The 20245-nt window shown below is 36.0% G+C and overlaps 1 protein-coding gene across 4 annotated transcripts; it reads right to left on the reverse strand.

Moving 5' to 3' along the window:
- Positions 1-698: 698 nt before the first annotated feature.
- DAZL (deleted in azoospermia like) lies at positions 699-19573 on the reverse strand. 4 transcript variants are annotated; one of them, NM_001185043.1, is given in 11 exon segments: positions 2416-2700; positions 5963-6064; positions 7661-7774; positions 8528-8578; positions 9308-9379; positions 10845-10984; positions 11069-11132; positions 11587-11638; positions 12189-12280; positions 12595-12741; positions 19366-19573. In NM_001185043.1, coding segments are annotated over 11 exon segments (891 nt in total). In that variant the 5' UTR covers positions 19369-19573; the 3' UTR covers positions 2416-2646.
- Positions 19574-20245: the final 672 nt, after the last annotated feature.

Here is a 20245-nt window from a genome sequence, read left to right on the forward strand (position 1 = left end):
TTTTTTTTATTGCATCCGTATGAAGTATATGCAATACAAAAAAATTTAAACTCTACTAGACAACTGCAATTCCCCAAAATAAAGGTTCTACAGATTAGGCCCAAAGTGTACAGCAGACAGAATGTTTTGGCTGGGCATGGCAGCTCATGCCTGTAATCCCAGCACTTTGGGAGGCTGAGGTGGATGGATCACAAGGTCAGAAGATTGAGACCATCCTGGCTAACACAGTGAACCCCAGTACCTACTAAAAAATACAAAAAAATCAGCCAGGCATGGTGGCACGCGCCTGTAGTCCCAGCTATTCAGAAAGGTGAGACAGGAGAATTGCTTGAACCCAGGAGGCGAGGTTACAGTGAGCAGAGATTGTGCCACTGCACTCCAGCCTGGGCAACAGAGTGAGACTCCCATCTCAAAATCAATCAATCAAATAAGATAAAATAGATTCTTAGGGTCCAAAATTAAAGGGACCTTAGCAGTGAGATAGCAGAGTCAGATGTTATATTCGTCAGCATTCCTACTAGGCACTGCTGTTGATGTACCTGTTAAATTTCTTCATACCTAAATTTGCTTTCATGAGCTAACTGCCAGATTAGTAAACTGAACTTTATACTGTTGCATTTTAAGAAATCTAAACCTTGTTAAACACTTCCCACCCAACTCCCCATCATTTTGGATATTCCATCAGGAAGCCAAAAACGTTTTTGAAGAAAAAGTTTATTTGTATTCATTTATGCAAAGACAGTATCAGCAATAGGTAGTAGAAACTATTTCTAAGTTTAGAATTAATTTTCCATTTTGAAAGGTTCAGGACTTTATCTCTTTAGCTTACTCTTTTAAATACTTCACTCCAACAAAGTAAAAGACAAAAGTTTATTTGCTTACTTGTCCTTAAGGTCATGTAATACTGGAGGAATTAGAATTAGCTCTTTAGAATATAGGTATCATTATAGTAAGCTGGAGATTTAATTACAGAATGATATATGTCCTAATGTTACAGCACCAAAAAAAAAAAAAAAAAGAAAGAGAAAAAAATCAAGACTACGGAAAATTTTTAAAAGGACAAATTCAGGGCACTTTCAAATTCTGAGGTGTAATATAAAGCCCTCTTGTGAATTCAAAATTTGAAAGACTCTTTCCTTCAGATTCAGAATGAAAATTAGAAATTACAGACCCCAGTGGGCACTATTAATATGGCCCATTCTAACTAGAGTTTCCAGGTTTTAGGGAAGAGGCAATTGAAAGAAGGGCCAGAAAGCCACTTTAAACTCATGTCCATGGCAGATCAAATGATACTGATACAACTGTTTCCCTTAGAAAGGTATTACATCCGACTGGTAGCAATGGGATATAAAACCTTTTCTAAGGGAAACAATTCCAGGGCTTGGCCTTTGAACTGCTCATAACCTACTTCCATTCTTTATATCACCAGTTCTTGGAGCAAACCTCCTGAAAGACTAGCCAACAGAGGCTGGGAAAAAAAAGACTGTGGGTATAGCAAAAGGGCTCTGGTGCTCTAGTTGTGCATCACAATGTAAAATGAGGACACCAGCAAATCTAGAAATGACGTTAACTTTAACTCTAGCACATTCTTGAGATATACTTATTAAACAACTTTTGTGGTTTAGAAATACCAATACTACCTACTTTTGACTATTCTGGACATATTTTACTTTACAAAAGGAAATATAACAGGCTAAAAGACAAAAATAAAAATCTATAGCAGGTAACTAACATTTCAATATTTTTATAAAAACAATTCCTTTCAGATACTCTGATTAACCTTTAAGTGACATAAAAAAAGTTGCAGCATTCTTTAATAACAATATTTTGCACAATTTGACATACAGCCATTAAGTTTAGCATTTCGAAGAAAAATTTTTTTTACAAAAAAGAATGGTAACTCATTGAAAAGCTTATGTACCTAGTAAAGTTTAGTTTTTCTTGGATTCTTTAAAACCTTAAGCCCAGAATTTTAGTTATCCTAATTACTATCCTAATCAAATAGGATATATATGTGCGGATTCTAGATAAAAGATAAAATATTTTGAATAAACGCTGACCCACTGATTTGACTGTTTGCTTAGAATCTGTTTTACTGGGTTTAGAGAAAGAAGACTTCAATAAAGCTAACTATATATTGAGTTCCACTGATTAAAAATGCAGTTTTAAAAATTCTGCTTTTGTGGGTAAATTTCTAGACAAATCATAAATGCAAAGCTCAATATTGTAAATACTGTACTGTTCACAGGTACTTGTTGGAGAAGTGAAATGCTTGTACTCAAGACTATTAAAATTCTGACCTTTCAAAACAGATGTTAAAAATTTTTTTTTGAAAATTAGTATTTGCTTTTAAACACTTACAATGCCAATTTCAATTTTTAAAAAATTCTTGCAGATAAATCTTAAAGTCGTTTCTTTCAGTCTCAATTATTTTTTTACTTTCAACTATATTCAACACAGAACCAGTTTCTAAATAAACATCTAATAAAGAACAGTTTCAAAGATAAAACTAGACAGTCTAATAATACAGCTTATGCAAGAAGTTTGGTGTGATTTATCAAAATTCAGAATTTCTATAATAGTGAAAAACTTTTAGCTTAATATTCAAAACGAGCAACTTCCCATGAAACTAGACAGCGGAGAGGATCAAACAGATTTAAGCACTGCCCGACTTCTTCTAAAGTGATGCACTCTTTTATCCTGGAAAAGACAGAAAGAATCCTTTTACTTTACCGAAAATTTCTGATTACTACTATGGATCTGAAAGTTCCCAAAAAATTAAACCATTTGTTTTCAGTTTCAACATTATAAATAATAAAAAAGGGTGATTCTTTCTGAGAAGCATTCCTGAACACTGGGATAACAAATGTACCAAGATGGCTAGTTTTATTCAACAGTTTAGTTAAAAAAGAAATCACTTAAAAAAAAAGAAATCCCAGTAAACTCAGAAATAAGAGGGCTTAGACTCAATATCATTTTATGTACTTCTTAATTAATAATTTTGCAGTAATGTCCCAAAGACAACTGGTAGAAAATATAACTGTAAAAAATACTGTTTCACTAACTGAATTACATCTAATAGGACCACAGCTTGCAAACAGCTCTCCAATCTGAAATTTCATGATTCCAGAGGTTAAAAGATTGAAGTTTTGGCATTTAAAGATGTATCAATCATTAACCTGTGATGATACCTAATTCTTTAGAAAGGAAAATTTTTAAATACATGCAAAACTTTCTTTTCACTTTATGTTGCCTATGGATGTGCAGAGACGGAAGTAAGAAGCCTTACAAGGAGGAATGAGACTGAGCAAATCAGTAATAACATAATAGTATTTTCTTTTCTACAAAGTTAACTGTGCTCTTTTTCTAGGACTTAAGTTTCATTGTCACATAAATAAAGTCGCTCCTGGAAGTTACCTATCTGTCAAAAGAGTGATATCCTATTTAGGTTAAAATCTAGAAAACTGGTCACCAACATGTATCTTCAAAGGTCATGTAGGAAACAAGGTTATGAAGGGGCTACAGAATTAAGACAATATAGAGTGGAATTAGCTATGGAAATAGTAAATACATTCAAAAATACCTCATGCATTCAAATTCAATATAACAATATGCAGTCTATCAAAATAGGTCTAGATATCAGACAACTGCAGGATGCCAGCTTCTGATTCCTATCCAAAAGGAGCAGAAAACTCTGGGAGTTTAAAGCGAGTCTTTTGTCTAGTAACAGGTGAGAGAACTCAAGTTTAAAAACCATTTTCTAAGCTGGGCATGGTGGCTCATGCCTGTAATCCCCGCACTTTGAAAGGCTGTGGCAGAAGGATCCCTTGAACTCAGGAGTTCAAGGCAATATAGTAAGATTATATTTAAAAAAAAAAAATCTTTTTAACTAGCCAAGTGTGGTGGTGCATGTCTGTAGTCCTAACTATCTGGGAGGCTGAGGCAGAAGGATCCCTTGCATGCAGGAGTTTGAGGTTGTACTAAACTGTCACTGCGAAGGTGCACTCCAGCCTAGGTAACCAAATGAAGTCACCTCAAAAAACAAAAAAACCCAAAAGACTATCTTCTGCTTTGAAAATCATTTAAGTACTACTGTAGACACCTATGTAATCATCAGAACTTTGGGCAAAGTAAGCTGATGTACAATTCCAGTTCTTTTCTAAATTATACTATGTAGAATGAAGCAACGAGAACAAATATCAATTTTAAATGTTTACTCCCTGTTACGAAAGGAGGTAAGATAACCCTTTAAAAAGGCTTAAGCTTCATCCTACATCCATTCACAGATGAAAAAAAAAGCTAGTCTACCTCCCGTTTGAAGACCCAAAGTGATGGTTAAACATTTCCTTTTGAACGTAAAGTGTGTAGCCAGTTTTAACAAATTCTGGCAGTTCCACTAAAGGTTAAATATGACTCAGCAATTTCATTCCCAAATATATATGTGAGAGAAATAAGAACATACGTCCACACAGTAACTTGTACCTGAATGTTCACAGCATTATTTCTAATAGCTAAAAAGTGGAAATAACTGCAATGTCTTTAAAAGATAAATGGATAAACAGAATGAGTAATATCCATAAATAAAAAGTAATGAAGTACTGATATGTGCTAGAATATTGATGAACCTTGAAAACATTATGCTGAGTGAAAAAAGCCAGTCAGAAAAGGCCACATTATGGTATGATTCCATATACATGAAATGTCCAGGACAGGAAAATCCTTAGAGAAAGAAAGTAAATTAGTGGTTGCCTAGGGCTACACAGGGTGGGGGGAAAACAGCAGTGACTGGTAAGGTAGGGGGGTGATTTAAATATCCTAAAACTGATTATGGTCATGGTTGCACAACTCTGAATATATGAAAACCAGTGAAATGCACATTTTAAATAGGTAAATTGTATTACGGGTATCTCAATTGTATATTTCAATAAATCTATTATTTAAAAAATACCTTCCCTTTACTAACCATAATATTTCTCTCCCATTGGACTGACCAAATTAGTTTTTTCATATTCATAGACTTAGAATTACAGGGACCCAGAAACCTTTAGTACTTTCTCATTTTAGACTTGTAAAAACTGGAGCCTTAGTAGGATTTAAGTGATCTATCCAACATGTATAGAAAGCAGAATCAGAAATCAGATCTTTCTGAAATTCAACTACCCACATTCTCTCCCACTTCACCAACTCTGCATCAACTTCCCCTTCTTTCTAACTCAACTTTTTACTGCTTCACTTTATCCCTTTTCTTCCGTCACACTGATGTACCTTCAGGTACATCATCTGAGTAAACCATTTTTTTTCTTCTCTTTAGTCTAATATTCAAATATTAAGTTCTGTGTCTTTTTTTTTTTTTTTTTTTTTGAGACAAGTTTTCACTCTGTTGCCCAGGCTGGAGTACGGGTGGCATGATAATGGCTCAATGCAGCCTCAACTTCCGAGGCTCAAGCAATCCTACCACCTCAGTCTCCTCTGGAGTAGTTAGGACTATAGGTATGCATGACCACAACTGGCTAATTTATGTATTTTTTATAGAGATGGGGTTTTGCCATGTTCCCCAGGCTGGTCTCCGAACCCCTGAGCTCAAGCAATCCACCCACCTCAGCTTCCAAAAGTGCTGGGATTAACAGGCGTGAGCCACCGGATCCGGCCCAGATGTGCTTTCTAGATCTAAAATTTTCTTTTACTATTTGGTCAAACCAGTCAACTAACTCTCTTCTTGAGTAAACCCTTTCAATTACAAATTTCTGCTGAAGGATTCTTCTGTAAAGATACATTACATCAAGGTTCGGAGCAGAAAATACATTGCCAAATAAAATCCACTCCCATTTACTGGGTTACAATCAAATGCCGACAGTTCAATTAAATGCTCTAATAAATCTCAAAATACATATAACACAAGGAAAACAAAAACTTTAAAGCTAACAAGTGTGCTTTTTAATTACGCATACTATTCCTTTCATACCCTGAAGTAGTCATCTTGAGTAACAACAGAGTTTCTCAGTCTGCTGTTCTCTGGATTAAACAGACAAGATACCACTGTTTGTATGCTTCGGTCCACAGATTTCTGAAACACAGAAGTTTTCAGTAACATAAAGACAATTCTTTCTTTCTCTCACTCTTAATAAGGGTAGTTTTTTTCTTTTAATGGTTTAATTAATACATTAGTTTTGTTTTTTTTTTTTTTTGAGATGGCGTCTTGCTCTGTAACCAGGCTGAGTGCAGCAGCACGATTTCGGCTCATTGCAACCTCCACTTCTCCGATTCAAGCGAGTCCCATGCCTCAGCCTACCAAGCAGCTGGGACTACAGGTGTTGCACACCATGCCCAATTACTTTTTATGTTTTAGTAGAGACAGGGTTTCACCATGTTGGCCAAGATAGTCTCTATCTCCTGACTTCGTGATCCACCCGCCTTGGCCTCCCAAAGTACTGGGGTTATAGGCATGAGCCACCACACCCATCCGTATTAGTTTATTTCTAAAGAAATGCAAAAAAAAAAAAAAAAATGCAAAAAGAGCCCAGGTTCCGTGGCTCATGTGTGTAATCCCTGCATTCTGGGAGGCTGAAGGTGGCAGATCACCTGAGGTCAGGAGTTCAAGACCAGCCTGGCCAACATGGCAAAACCCTGTCTACTAATAAATTCAAAAGTTAGCTGGGTATGGTGGTGGGCACCTGTAATCCCAGCCACTCAGGAGGCTGAGGCAGGGAGAATTGTTTGAACCCAGGAGGCAGAAGTCATAGTGAGCCAAGATCACACAACTGCACGGGTGACACAGCAAGACTGTCTTGAAAAACAAATTCATAAAAATGCAAATCATAATTCTTACCACATATCACACAGTATATTTAAGTGTTCTGAAATATCAAAAAATTATTTTAGAACCATAGTGATAGAATACTGCTGGTTTAAAAAGCTGAATTGATTAAATCTCTATGTGAATGCCAATGGTTCAAGAAAAAATACTCAGGACAAAACCTGGTATTATACTGTAAGCTATTTTAATACTCATTCACATTTTAAAATCCGTTATCGAATCAAGGAACACTCCAATGGGACTCCTTTGGTGTTATACGTATTACCAGCACATCATACTTCCACACTCCCACCCATTTAACAGAATGTATGTTTCAAGATTGTCATTATAGAAATTTGCTCTAATGACTAAAAAAAAAACAACCATCTCTTTCAGTATTTGAATAATTACCACTGACTTCACCACTGGCACATATAGTGTTATGGAGAGAATGCCATAATGTCTCACTGTTTAGCTAAGTAAATTATCAAAACGTTTGTAAAAGAAAAGCTACATATAATTCATATTAATTCCTCTTTTAAAGAGTAGAATTCTTTAAAAAACCCTCCCACAGCATTCTGCCAAATCATATTAACAGTTATTAAAGTATGATTTTTAAAAATTAGTGAAAATGGAATATGGAAAAGGACTGATGAATCAGAAACTTTATGTACACACTGAAAATTCAGGGTATCTGAAATTTCACCAACTACATTAACTGCTGAATATTAGTCAATTACTTAAGGTCTATAATTTATGGTTCTCATCTTTAAATTTGGGCAAAATGCTTGCTTCTCAAAAAACCATTATTAAAACCAAAAAATAAATATGAAATACACATATTGATAAACAAAATTAGATGCTTGCCTTTTGTGGGCCATTTCCAGAGGGTGGAGTAGCTTCACAAACTGAGCATTCATTTGGCACAACTTCTGCTCCTGGATCAATTTCATTACAGTAGTAGTTTACAGATGAATAAGCCTATATTTAAAATAATAGAAGCGTAATTAAAGAGATAGGCAGATACATGTAAAAGCTGCCTATTTATTCTTCAAAAAGGTGAGCTGGTATTGAAAGTTTCAATGTAGGTTGTGTTGAAATTCAATTGTATTATTTCAGAAACTTTCTTTTCAATGAACAGTTGAAATACAGTAAGGTAGGTTTTGTTTTAAAATGTCTTCTAGGCATCAACATAATCAGAGGAGAAGGACTCTAAGAAACTAATGTAGTAAGGAAGTGTTTGAACATTTTAACACTTATTATATCCTTCAAATTTCCAATCCTGATGAAAGCAGTTCAGGTGTTTTAGACTTATTTAACAGCAATTAACAACAAAATATTTCTGTTATACATTTCTGTTTCTCTTCAACAAATTTTGTACAGCTGGTAAAAGTCAGAGGCAGATTCTAGGCAAATACATACTAATTCTAAAGCTGTATTAATACTACCTTTTTTGGATTATATAATCTTATCAACCAGTAAGTGAATACTTGTATGTTGACCAGCCATTGCTTAAGCACACAAAAACCTGAGAGAAAAAGGCACGGTTACTCCCATGGGAGTTTATAATTGGGTTAATAAGAAAATAACAAAACATAACACATTAATACAAACAACCACTTAAAAATATTCATAGGCATATATGACATGGCAAAAAATCAAGAAATATAGTTAAACAAAAAAATACTTTAAAATATAAAGAACAGACATGTATGTTTAGCTAATTCACTTTACCGGAGGTACAACATAACTCCTTTGCTCCCCAACAGGCCACTGTGGTGGCATCTTAAAAAAGAAAAAAAAAAAGAAAACCAAAATTATTCAAATATTCCTACACATTTTCAAAAACACACAAGATACACAATATTGAAGTATTTATCACGTTGGCTCCTTTGTTATTATAATAAAAGAAACAGAATGGAAAAAAAATGTACTTTATTGTTTCTAATCCCTGAGGAGGTTCTTGTTACTTCCATATAGAAAACCTCACCTTTTTCTTAATTTTCTGGAGTTGGCATTGGAAAAATCTCAGATATGAGTTGCCTGAATTTATTAACATAGATATAACTATGGGTCATAAATATAGTGGTATCCATGAAAAGAGATTCAGAGAATTACTACTGCAAAGCAGCCAGCTAAAATAAACACTATTATCTATAATTTGAATTCTGTGTTCTAAGAATGGGGTAATTATTTTATTTCACTCTTCTCCCTAAAAAATTGATAAAAGTCAGTCTGGACTTTTCAGCTATTTGACAGCAAAGATGAAAAAATACATGCTGAAATATAGAAGGGGACACCAAATTTCAGAAAACTGTTCTAGAGAAAAGTTATTGCTAAGTACATTCCTGTCAAAATATTATTCCATAATTCTAGATGAATTCAAATTTTTTCCTTAAGTTTCAGGTACATTTCACTAGTTTAAAATGACAAACTATTCAGGTAATTTTCATAAACAAGTTTAAGGACTCTATAATATCTGAAAGTAAATCACTTTTCTCCCTCTTAAATTACCTGATAATTATATACAGGCAACTGATACCCAGTGATGACCTGAACTGGTGAATTTGGATAAGGAGGATATGCCTGAAAACAAAGTTTACGGAAAGAATTAATCAGGTAAAACATTTTTTAAAAATTAGAAAAGAATATTATTCCCAATATATAAAATTTGAAAAATTTTAAAATCTTAATCATTTTTCTATACACGACAATGCAGAATTCTAAATGACTGACTGACTTTATAAACAAGGAAATACTCTTGTCAAGTGCTACCCTTTGGGTGGGGAGGGAGAACAGACAAATGACAAAAGAAGTGACTATTTCACCAGGCAAAGATTACCTTATTTATACTGTGTGCTTAATCCCACCCAGAAGTTATTTTTTACAAAGGTGATAATGCTCTATTAAGACAGATTTCAATGTAAGAAAAATTAATACATTTGCTATTTCTTCATCGAAATACTTCTAGACAGTTTTGTATTTGACAATATTATAGGGTAATATGTAGCTCTCCTACAGATTTCATGGCTTTTTCTGTACTTCATTTTGAAAACTTATATAATTTTTCAGTATATAATCCAAAACTGGAAAAGAGACAGCATAATGTCAACATGTTTCAATACTTATTGATTGAAATATGTAGCCGTATATGTGAATACACCCAGATTCTGCTATGGCTCACAGTAAATGTTAGAAACAAGTAGGGTCTTTTTTCTAGCCATTGTTCAGAGAAGGAAAAAGTAAAGATACACCCTACACATTTCAAGTACATGGAAAATGAGAGACATTGAAGAAAACTATTTCACTAAGATTTTGTTACTTTATTTTCCAGCAAAGGCAAAGAAAATGTCTTTTAAACTAAGATGTAAGTAAAACAAACTAAGAAGAAAATAAACATTATTTATCATCAGTAAGTGGTAAGAAAACTATTTCACTACTGTTACTTTATTTTCCAGCAAAGAAAATGTCTGTTAAACTAAGATGTAAGCAAAATGAACTAAGAAAATAAACATTATTTATCATCAGTAAGTAATAGTATGTCAAACCCAACTTTAACTATCAAACCAGGATCAGAGAAATCATATGCCAGAAACTCGCAGAATTTATGGATAGAGTAAAACACATCAGAAATCTACCCATTCCAAAATCAGACTATATCAAGAAGTCAGCAATTTATATGAGGAGGCATCTGGAAATCAATGCAAGTAAAGAACAGCTAGATAAATTGCTAACCTTAGAAAAGAATAAACTAGGCAGACATAAAAGGAAAGCTGCTTTCAAATACTTTAGGAATTATATGGGGGCAAAAAGGAAGAGATGTTCATGTGTCTACAGAGGTCGTTTCTAAGATAAAGACAAACTATTTTTTAGCTCATATAAAGAACACTAAGAATAAGAAATTCCTAACAGAAGTAATAAATTTCCCATCACTCAAAGTGTTCAAAAACAGGGATTCTATTACCACTTACGATGGAAACTGTGGATATAATTCCACAGAGGATATGATGATTACAATAAAGAAGAGAATAGGAACATAAACAATTCTCACCTGAACGTATTGAGTTACAGGATTCATTGTAGTTGGGGGATGCATGTAAGTTTCAGTGTTTGGATTACTCCAGACATTCTGAAACTGTGGTGGAGGAGGATGATTAAAAACCAAAGGACGTGGCTGTACATGATAAGCACCTTTTTAAAAAGCAAAAAGAAAACAGCTTATTTTTAATTCTTTGAAAAGCTACACTTGTCAGTAAGAACAATTTTTCTACTCACATAAATTTTGTTTCCTAATTGCAGGGCCAAGTTTCAGCTTTTTACCATGGAAATTTATCTGTGACTGAAAATAAAACAGTAACAAAACTGGGATCAATTTTCAAGTCTTTACTTCCAAGACTTTAGGTGTTTACTTGGGTAAACACCTAAAGTCTTCTGAAGTTCTTATCATAGATGATCAGTGATAACTACACATCAAATTAAAATTTGTACCATGAAGCTACCTTACTTACCCTTATTAATCAGTGTCAAGAGGTATCAAGTGAAAGCTGATGAAAAACTTTTCATAAACCTGTCTCCAACCCTTCCTGTCTGTAGTTCATGAACCTAGGTAGGTGCCCAGTCAAAAATAAACAGGATCTAACAAGTTATATGAAGTTACTCTAAGTTTGGATTTTGAACAGAAATTGCACCTTTTGAATAGAAAGTGTACCTTTCTCCAAATTTTCCACAAGACTGAGTATATCACTCAACACCAAACATTTTATCAATAAAATAAGAATTTTTTTATTACTTACTTCTACTATCTTCTGCACATCCACGTCGTTAAAAAATGAAACAAATCCATAGCTATAAAGGCAGATAAGTATAAAATCACCATCACACAGTGCATGGTTCAGAACTTCTAGTATTCTATATATAGAAGTGATCATGACAAATGATAAATAATATACTATAAGATACTTGGCATTTGTTAAGATGTACATGACAGATCCTCTACAAATACTACTTTTTCTTAATCTGAACTATGTCAAAATGTGCTAAAATTAGGGTACTGTGAAAACTTCATTAACAAAAAAATTCCTCCCTGTGAACCTGAATTTAATTCACTAAGACGACAAGATGGTTAAAATTTAAGGTACTATGCAATGTATGAAGAAAGCAATTCTTTAAGAAAACTAATTAATTCATTTGTATGAAATAAAAATTGGAGATATTTAAAAACAAACATAAGAAAAATGATTAAATAGAAGAGCTGGCAATAAACTTTTATCCTCTACATGAATGAAATTAACATGGCAACAAATTTCATTCATACAAGGGTCAGAATATCAGTTTTGAAGTCTCTTTATACTCTACAGGTGGCTAGAGTTCAGGTATTTTTTATAAAATTACTCACCCTTTGGACACACCAGTTCGATCCGTGATTATCTTCACTTCTTTCACTGAACCGTATCTAGCAAAGAAGCCTCTAATCTCAGTTTCATCCATCTATGAAAAAGAATTGAACTTCAAAAGTAAAAATTCAGCATTCAAAAATTTCAATTTTACTACAAAGGTTTGATGTGAAAATGTCTCTCCCATTTATCCCAAATGACCAGTAGCTCTTTGTCAAAGATATATTTAGTATCCATGAGTCAAATATACAGTAGCTCTTTGTCAAATATATTTTTAGTATCTATGGGTCAAACATAAATCCAATTCAAAACCTCCATGAAGTGCTAAAAAACCTTAAGTTTGTAACAGGGCCCAAATCCCATTATTCATCAAATATTTAAGGTAAAAAGGAGAGATGAATACAATACCCTAACATCAATTCCACCAACAAAAACAGTGTTTGGCATGATTTTGCCTTCTGGTAAAACATAGCCTTGGCTGGTTGCAGCTGATGAAGACTGGGTGTTGGCCTCTCTGGAGATGGTTGAGTTTGGAGTCTCAGGATTTGCAGCAGACTGTAATTTGAAAAGTAGACATCATAATTAGATGTATGAACAAAAATGATACATAAGGTGAAATATAATTTTTGTATTTAAAGTATATTTTATATAAATTAATTGTAAATTAGTCACCAGTGCAGCTTAGTTCAGGCTCAGGATTTAAACTAATCAGATTATATCAGCATGGAATTTTAACAAACAGTACTTTCTTAAACCCAGTGTTGCTCATCACCAAGTGCAAGTCTTGAACAATCCTGTGAAGACCACATTACTTAGTATTTGTGAAATTATGTGAACTGGTTAAAAAAATCGAAGTTCGTATTTGTAAAAATTAGTTATTAAAATCATCCTGTTCTATATTCATAAACAACTTTTCATTTTACTAATTACACTAAAACCATAAATCTTAAAAAAATAACCCCCAAAATGCCACATCAAAAAGAAAATAAGCCTCAAAGTTTTAAACCAATTTGCCTTGCTTTGCTTTTTTCACCAAAATTAACATGAATTTTTACAATTTTAACACTCCCTGTGTTAGTATGCCTGCTTTACTTTGGAAATGGATCATGGAAACATTATTTGCTCACATGTCATAGCTCCTTCTAAAAAAAGGGTTATAATCCTCTTTCCCTAATGCTAGGGTGCTGTTCAAAGCATCTTTTGAAATAACGTTTTTCTTCCTGAGTAACACCAAATCAGTCTCACTGATAATTCTAATTTTCACAGTGGGCTGACAGATATAAATGATACCACTTTTATTTTCAGATATAGAAACATATACATATAATTCATTATTTTTCTGGATTCCGATCAGAACTCTCTTTATTCTTTCCACAGTACACTTTAGGCTAATGTAAAATAATACTTTCTGAAGTAGAATTTACAAGTTTTATATATATATATATACACACACACATATAGAAGAAGCAATATGGCATAGTGAAACAAAGATTAGTCAGGAGATCTAGGTTTATGTCCCTTACAGGTAAGTGGTTATAAGCCACTTACTTGCCAGCTGTGTATCTCTGGGCAAATTGCTTTGAGAATGAAATGAGATAACATCTGTGAATTCATTTTGTAAAGTTTAAAGTGGTATGCCAATATAAGTTAGTGTCCTATTATTTTATTTTCAGTAGCCTTTTTTAAAGTTTCTTTTTTTGGCTTTACTATTTTAGCTGACTTATTTTGAAGATACTTTTAATTAAGAACTAATTGAAACATCAGGAAAATACTGCACATCATTAATTTAAAAATCATTTGTTAAGTGCCTGTTGATTATAACTACAAAAGGCTGCAAAAGAGAAAGCTATTACACATATACCTGTTTGAAAGAAAAGCAAAGGCAAAAGAAAGCGAATGTACATCTTTTTAAAAAGCACATTTTATAGAAAGTAGAGTTCCTGCTTTGTTAATTAGATACTAGAAATTACTAACTCTACAGAGCTTTATTAGAGATGAAATCTAAATTGTCAGACGAAAGCTGACTTTACTGCTTTTCTCTATTCATTTGTGCTTGTTTTTGCTATTTGGGTTTGTAACTAAATAATTTCTAGTTCTTTCATTTAATAGTGGTATTTCATGACAAAGATGTGAAAGAAAAATTTAAAAACAATTTCTAAAGTTTTTCCTTTCCAAACATCTTTTTCTAAATTAGAATATATAAGCTGCATATCTTTATTGAGAACCTGGTTAAATTTCCCTTCCATATTGACAATTTACCAATCCCTTCTCAGTTCATTCAAAAATCCCAAACAGAATAAAACAAAAGGAATTCTGAAATTCTTGGGAGTTCCCCCTTGATTTGTGGATGAACTTTGGATATGTTTTTATTTGATAAACAAGCTATGTATACAGTATTGTCTCTGCACCACAGTGTTTGGAGGTATTTTAATTTAGAACTGTAATATCTGGCAGAAAACTGTGTCAGATAAGAGGTTATGATAATGCACTGATTCTCAACTGGGGAAGACTTTTAAGCTCCACCTGCATTTAGCAATGTTTAGAGACTGGCTGTCACAACTGAGGTGTATTCCTGGCATCTGGTGTTCTGAAGGCCAGGGATACTACTGCACATCCTATAATGCAGAGACAGTCTTCTACAACAAGGAATTATTTGGTTCAAAATCCGAACAGGGTGTGGTTAAGAAACCTTGTGACAGTGCCGCAAGAATTGAAAAGGAAAATTATTGTTTGGAAAGAACCTTATTTCCACTGTTCAGTAACGTAGGTCTTTTCAGGACCTCAGTTTCCTTGCTTGAAAATGAATGGCTGGAAAAGACCTCTCGCGTCTCTTCTAATTCTCATATGTAAGAGTAAAATGGATATTTGAGATAACAGTAGTTTGAGAATGAGAAAAAAAGACATTTAATATTATACGAAGTCTTACTTTGGCTTGGATCTTACAAGCTGGCTACCTGCTTAAATGGAATCGTAAATATAAAATTGGTTGAATCATTTTAATAGTGTAACATCATCATAAATTACGGAAGGCATCATCACGACCTAGTTCTCAGCCAGCAGGTGGCACTCAAAGCTAACAAAGTAAGCAATGTACTTCATTTTTACCATAGCTTGATTAGCAGAGATTAAAATTCCCACTTTGTTTTTAAACATAATATATATAAATCTACAATCAATGGACAACCTTTGGTTAGTTTTAAACTATGGCCAAAAATATAAATAAATGATTAGAATAAGCAAAAGTTTAATTTTAAAGAAAGTACCATCTTAACGGTCAATAGTATCCAGAAAACAAGCTGCGTTAAAGAAATACCTTCATACCTTCAAGTGAGTTGGTAAATTATGAAATGAGAAATGCTGGAATAAACAGGGGTGAGCTTCAAAGACCATCATATACACAACTCTCATTTCTATTTATAGCAAATACGTTCCTTGTTATATTTTGACAACCAAGTGACAAAGACAGCTAAAAGCTGGAAAAAATTATCATTATTTAACCTCCTGAGATGTCAGCTCCTTTGACAGTATTATCCAATTCAATTACTATGTGTACATGTAAGCAAACTGAAATTTATATAAACTGACCAGGAAAAAGCCTATAATTTGTTGTCATCAAAGTTACATTCACAGCAACAGGAAGGAGCAAATAAAGAGAATACTAAAATTAAGAAAATATGGCATGAAAATCAGAATCAAGGCGGAAGTTGCAGTGAGCCAAGATCGCACCACTGCACTCCAGCCTGGTGCCTGGCAACAGAGCAAGACTGTCTCAAAAAAATAATAATAAATAAAAATTATAAAAATAAGAATCAAAACTTTTAAGTAAATCCAAAAGTAGATTCTTGAGAAGTAGGGGTAGGGAGGATGAAATTCAAGCAGTAAACTATCCTGGCAAAACTAGGCAAGAAAAAGCAAGCAAGCAAATGTATGTATGAGACCTGAAAAATGGGTTATGACCACCGATTATAAAATAATGCTATACATAAACTCTATAGTAATAAATTTGGAAATCAACATGGCAGACTTGTAAAGAAATTTAAGTTTTTACAAAACTATCTTGTGGAAGAACACCCAGTGACACCTGGCTGAGTTTCCCTGGGAGTTTTTCAACTTAAAAAGAAACGGGTAACTTGGGTATATGTGTGTCAGAGAAAGGTGCACACTCTCACGAGACACAGAAATAAAGGTGGAAGACATTAGAGAACAAAATTCAAACACTTTTCTTCAATATTCAGTGGAAAAAATATTTCTATATGCGTTTTGTAATTTTACTGCTAACAGCACAAAGTAACAAAGCCTCATCAAGATCATCCATTCCTGCCCTCAACACAAATGCAAAATTCCAGCAATATATAAAGAATACGTCATCATTAAGTATAATTTATACTGGGAATGCAAAAATACTTCATTCATAGGATGCATTACTTCAATTCATCACTCAAAAAGCATTTGATAGAATACAGCATTCATTTTTAAATTTTTTTAAAATCCAAATAAAATAGAGGAATCATTTTCTATCAATCTAATTCTACCCTATTATTAAGCTTTAAGTGAAATACTAGTCAACTCCATTGAAATTAGGAATAAGGTTAGCGCACCTCATGAATGCTATTTTTTCCACTATGTACGACAAAGACGAATATTAATGCAGAGATGAATCAATAAGAAAAATAAAATTTAAAAGGACATTTTAAAAGCTAATGATCGATGATCAACTTTATGATTTTAAAAAGTGCACAATATACTGAAATATTTTCCAGCTATTAGGTTAACAATTTTTAAAATCCTAATACCTTTTATTGGAAAATGTGTGGAAAAGAGTGGGAACATATGCCAACAGTGGGAAAATACTGATAGACGCTTTACCCAAGAGTAGGTTGGAAAAGGTGTTATCAAAACTGGATAGGCGGGGATACTCACCACCATACTAACAAGGAGCATAATTTAAAATTGTTATAAAAGGGGCAAAGAGCTTTCACCCAGCAATTCCACTTACAGCAATTCATCTCAAGGAATAGTACAAGTGTGCCAAGATACATACTAGGATATTCACAGCATTTTTTTTTAGACTGAGTCTCTAGGCTGGACTGCGTGCAGTGGCACCATCTCAGCTCACGGCAACCTTTGCTTACCAAGTTCAAGTGATTCTCCTGCCTCAGCCTCCTGAGTAGCTGGGATTACAGGTGCACGCCACCACAGCCGGCTTTTTTGTTTTAGTAGAGGCAGAATTTCACCATGTTAGCCAGGCTGGTCTCAAACTCCTGACTTCAAGAGATCCGCTGGCCTCAGCCTCCCATGACTTTGGTGTGAGCCACCGCACCCAGGCCACAATAGCATTGTTTTAATACTGAAAAACTATTCATCATAAGGGAATTCGGTAAAATAAAGGTATAGTTTTTAGCATGATAAATTGAAAGTTAAAGTTACCTTCAGAATAATGCCGACATTAATTGAAAGATGCAAGCTGTAAAACAGTATTATGCAGCAACTTTTGTAAAAAGTGGCCCATCTATATGCTATTCCTGCATAAAAATCATCTGGGGCCGGGCGCGGTGGCTCAAGCCTGTAATCCCAGCACTTTGGGAGGCCGAGGCGGGTGGATCACGAGGTCAACAGATCGAGACTATCCTGGTCAACATGGTGAAACCCCGTCTCTACTAAAAATTACAAAAAAATTAGCTGGGCACGGTGGCGCGCGCCTGTAATCCCAGCTACTCACGAGGCTGAGGTAGGAGAATTGCCTGAACCCAGGGGGTGGAGGTTGCGGTGAGCCGAGATCGCGCCATTGCACTCCAGCCTGAGTAACAAGAGCGAAACTCCATCTCAAAAAAAATAATAATAATAATAATCTGGAAGGGCATACCTGTATCAAAATTTAACTGTGTTTTTAAGTGTTGGGATTAAGATGGATTGCTATTTTCTTACAGTGATTGTTTTCAAATGAGTAAACATGCTTTTATAATCAGAAACCCCGAGGAAACTATTAGCATTTCTTCCCTTACCTCCTACAAAAAAAGTATTGTAAATTGTTACTTATAACTCAAGGTGATGTATTAGTATAACTACATGTTGCACAATTATTACATAAGTTGTTTTTATTACTATATTTTTATTTTAATGTTTATACATGCTAATATAAACTGTGTATAAATTTCCTTTTATCTCTAAAAATGAGACAGAATTATCAATGCAGACAAACACACAGCATATAATACACGCGTTGGTGACTCAGTGGTTGGTCAGTGTATTCAGAGCTGCATCTCGTGGTGGCACTGAAACAACGCAGGGCATTTACGAAATTCATAGAACCGTATACCTAACACCATCCCAAATGGACATTTTGTCAAAGATTCCTGGTTTATGCAGAGAGGAAAAAAACTGTGCCCCGAGTACAAAAATTCTAAAATTCTCAATGGCAACTGAGGGCCACCTCGTGCCACAAAGATGGCGTCAGGCGAGTTGTGCCTGTCACTGCTGGACGAGGGAGCCATCATCAGCCAGTCCCCAGCAGGTGGAAGGCGCGAGGGGACCAGAGGCACTTCCAGCCCAGCTCCACTCAGCTAGCGGCTGCGCTTTAAGGACTCCCCATACCCCACGCTGAGGCCCCCACAAACCCCGCCCACACCACCCCATACAAAGACCGGGAGGGAACCACTTCCTGAGGAAGCTCCCGCCTTCTGAGTCCAAGGAGGCAAGTCGCTCAGCAGGCCTGCCGCCATCTTCAAAAAGCCACGCGGAGACCACCGGAAGTAAGGCTGGCAGGATGGAGCCCGCCACGGGGTGGGGGCAGGGGAGGGGCAGGGGGTGGGGGAGGGGTAGGGACGTGTGGGGGTGGGGAACCCGCACCCTAAACTTCGGCAGGCAAGGCGGGAAATAGGTACCACACTAAAGCCGGGGCCCTTGCACATGGCCTGAGAAGCAGCGGGCGGCGTCCTCAGGACCCACACCACCACGCCACTCTCGGCGTCCCGCCACCTCAGCGCCTCACTCTGTGTAGGCCGCACGGCCGCCATGCCGCCTCACCCCACCCTGCAGGCCACCACTCGTGGTGCGTCCAGACGGCGGGGCCCCTAAACAAAAAAGCCGGGGTGACTTCGCTTTCCACCTCCGCAAAGCCGGGTTTCACCCACAGCTGAAAACCCCGCCGACCTTGCCCCTCAGTCCTCCCCCTCAACTCACCATGATGGCGGCAGACAGTAGTTTCCGACTAGCTCGAGGACTGGAGGCTGTGCTTCACGCACCGCTTCTGGGGTTGCTGTGAGGTCCGCTAGAACCCGCTGCGCGGCTTCGAGTGGTCAAAGGAACCAAAGGCAGGTGAGAAAGCTGAGGAGCCCCGAAAGACGGTCCGTCAGGCTGAGGAGCGCAGGCGGACTGAGGCGTGGTTTGTGGGGAGCGGGGAGGTGGCTCCTGCGCCGGGTATCGGGGCGCGTGGTATCCGCCTCAGCCAATGGGTGGCAGCGCCCCCGCCTCCCTGCGGGGGGGGGGCCTGCGGGGGGGTGACGGCGCCCACGGTGCGTGTACGTAGGGTACGCAGGGCGTGTGTGGGTGTGCGCGTAGGGCCAGTGTCTTGGTCCCAGGTTGGCGCCGCCCTCACATGAACAAACAGACACACAGACACACACATCACCTCCAAAATGCCCTTAAAAACCGTTGAAATAAGCATGCCTACTGAAATATATGGTACAGTTTTAAAAAATAATAATCTAATGTGTCTAGGCTGTAGTTTCAAAATGGTTTCTCGAAGGCACAGGGTCAGTCCAATCACTGTTAGCTTCACACCCATCTCAAAATCTTTTTAAATGCCTGTAGAAATAAATAGAAGGAAGTCTGTGGAAAACGGAAGATTCACAGGCCAGAAACTTGGACTCCCTTCTGTCAAGTTTGAGATAGAAGGGGTTGGATAGGAGGAAATGCCAGTTTGACATTCAGGATGTTCGTTCTTTCAGGAAACAGTTACCAATTGCCTGTGATTACCAGGTACTGCAGATGCAGGAGTGAACAGAGTAAAAGAATATCTCTTCGCTCAGGGATCCTACATCTTTATGGGAGAATTCCCCTT

The sequence above is a fragment of the Callithrix jacchus genome, chromosome 17 (assembly GCF_049354715.1).
Source record: "Callithrix jacchus isolate 240 chromosome 17, calJac240_pri, whole genome shotgun sequence".
NCBI classification, from domain to species: domain Eukaryota; kingdom Metazoa; phylum Chordata; class Mammalia; order Primates; family Cebidae; genus Callithrix; species Callithrix jacchus.

Coding starts and splice junctions, on each gene's coding strand:
- DAZL (XM_035277694.3), bottom strand. Junction 11,639..12,188: donor CGAACTGGTGTGTCCAAAGG/GTGAGTAATTTT, acceptor CTGCCTTTATAG/CTATGGATTTGTTTCATTTT. Junction 2,701..5,962: donor CTCAAGATGACTACTTCAGG/GTATGAAAGGAA, acceptor TGTCTTTTCCAG/GATAAAAGAGTGCATCACTT.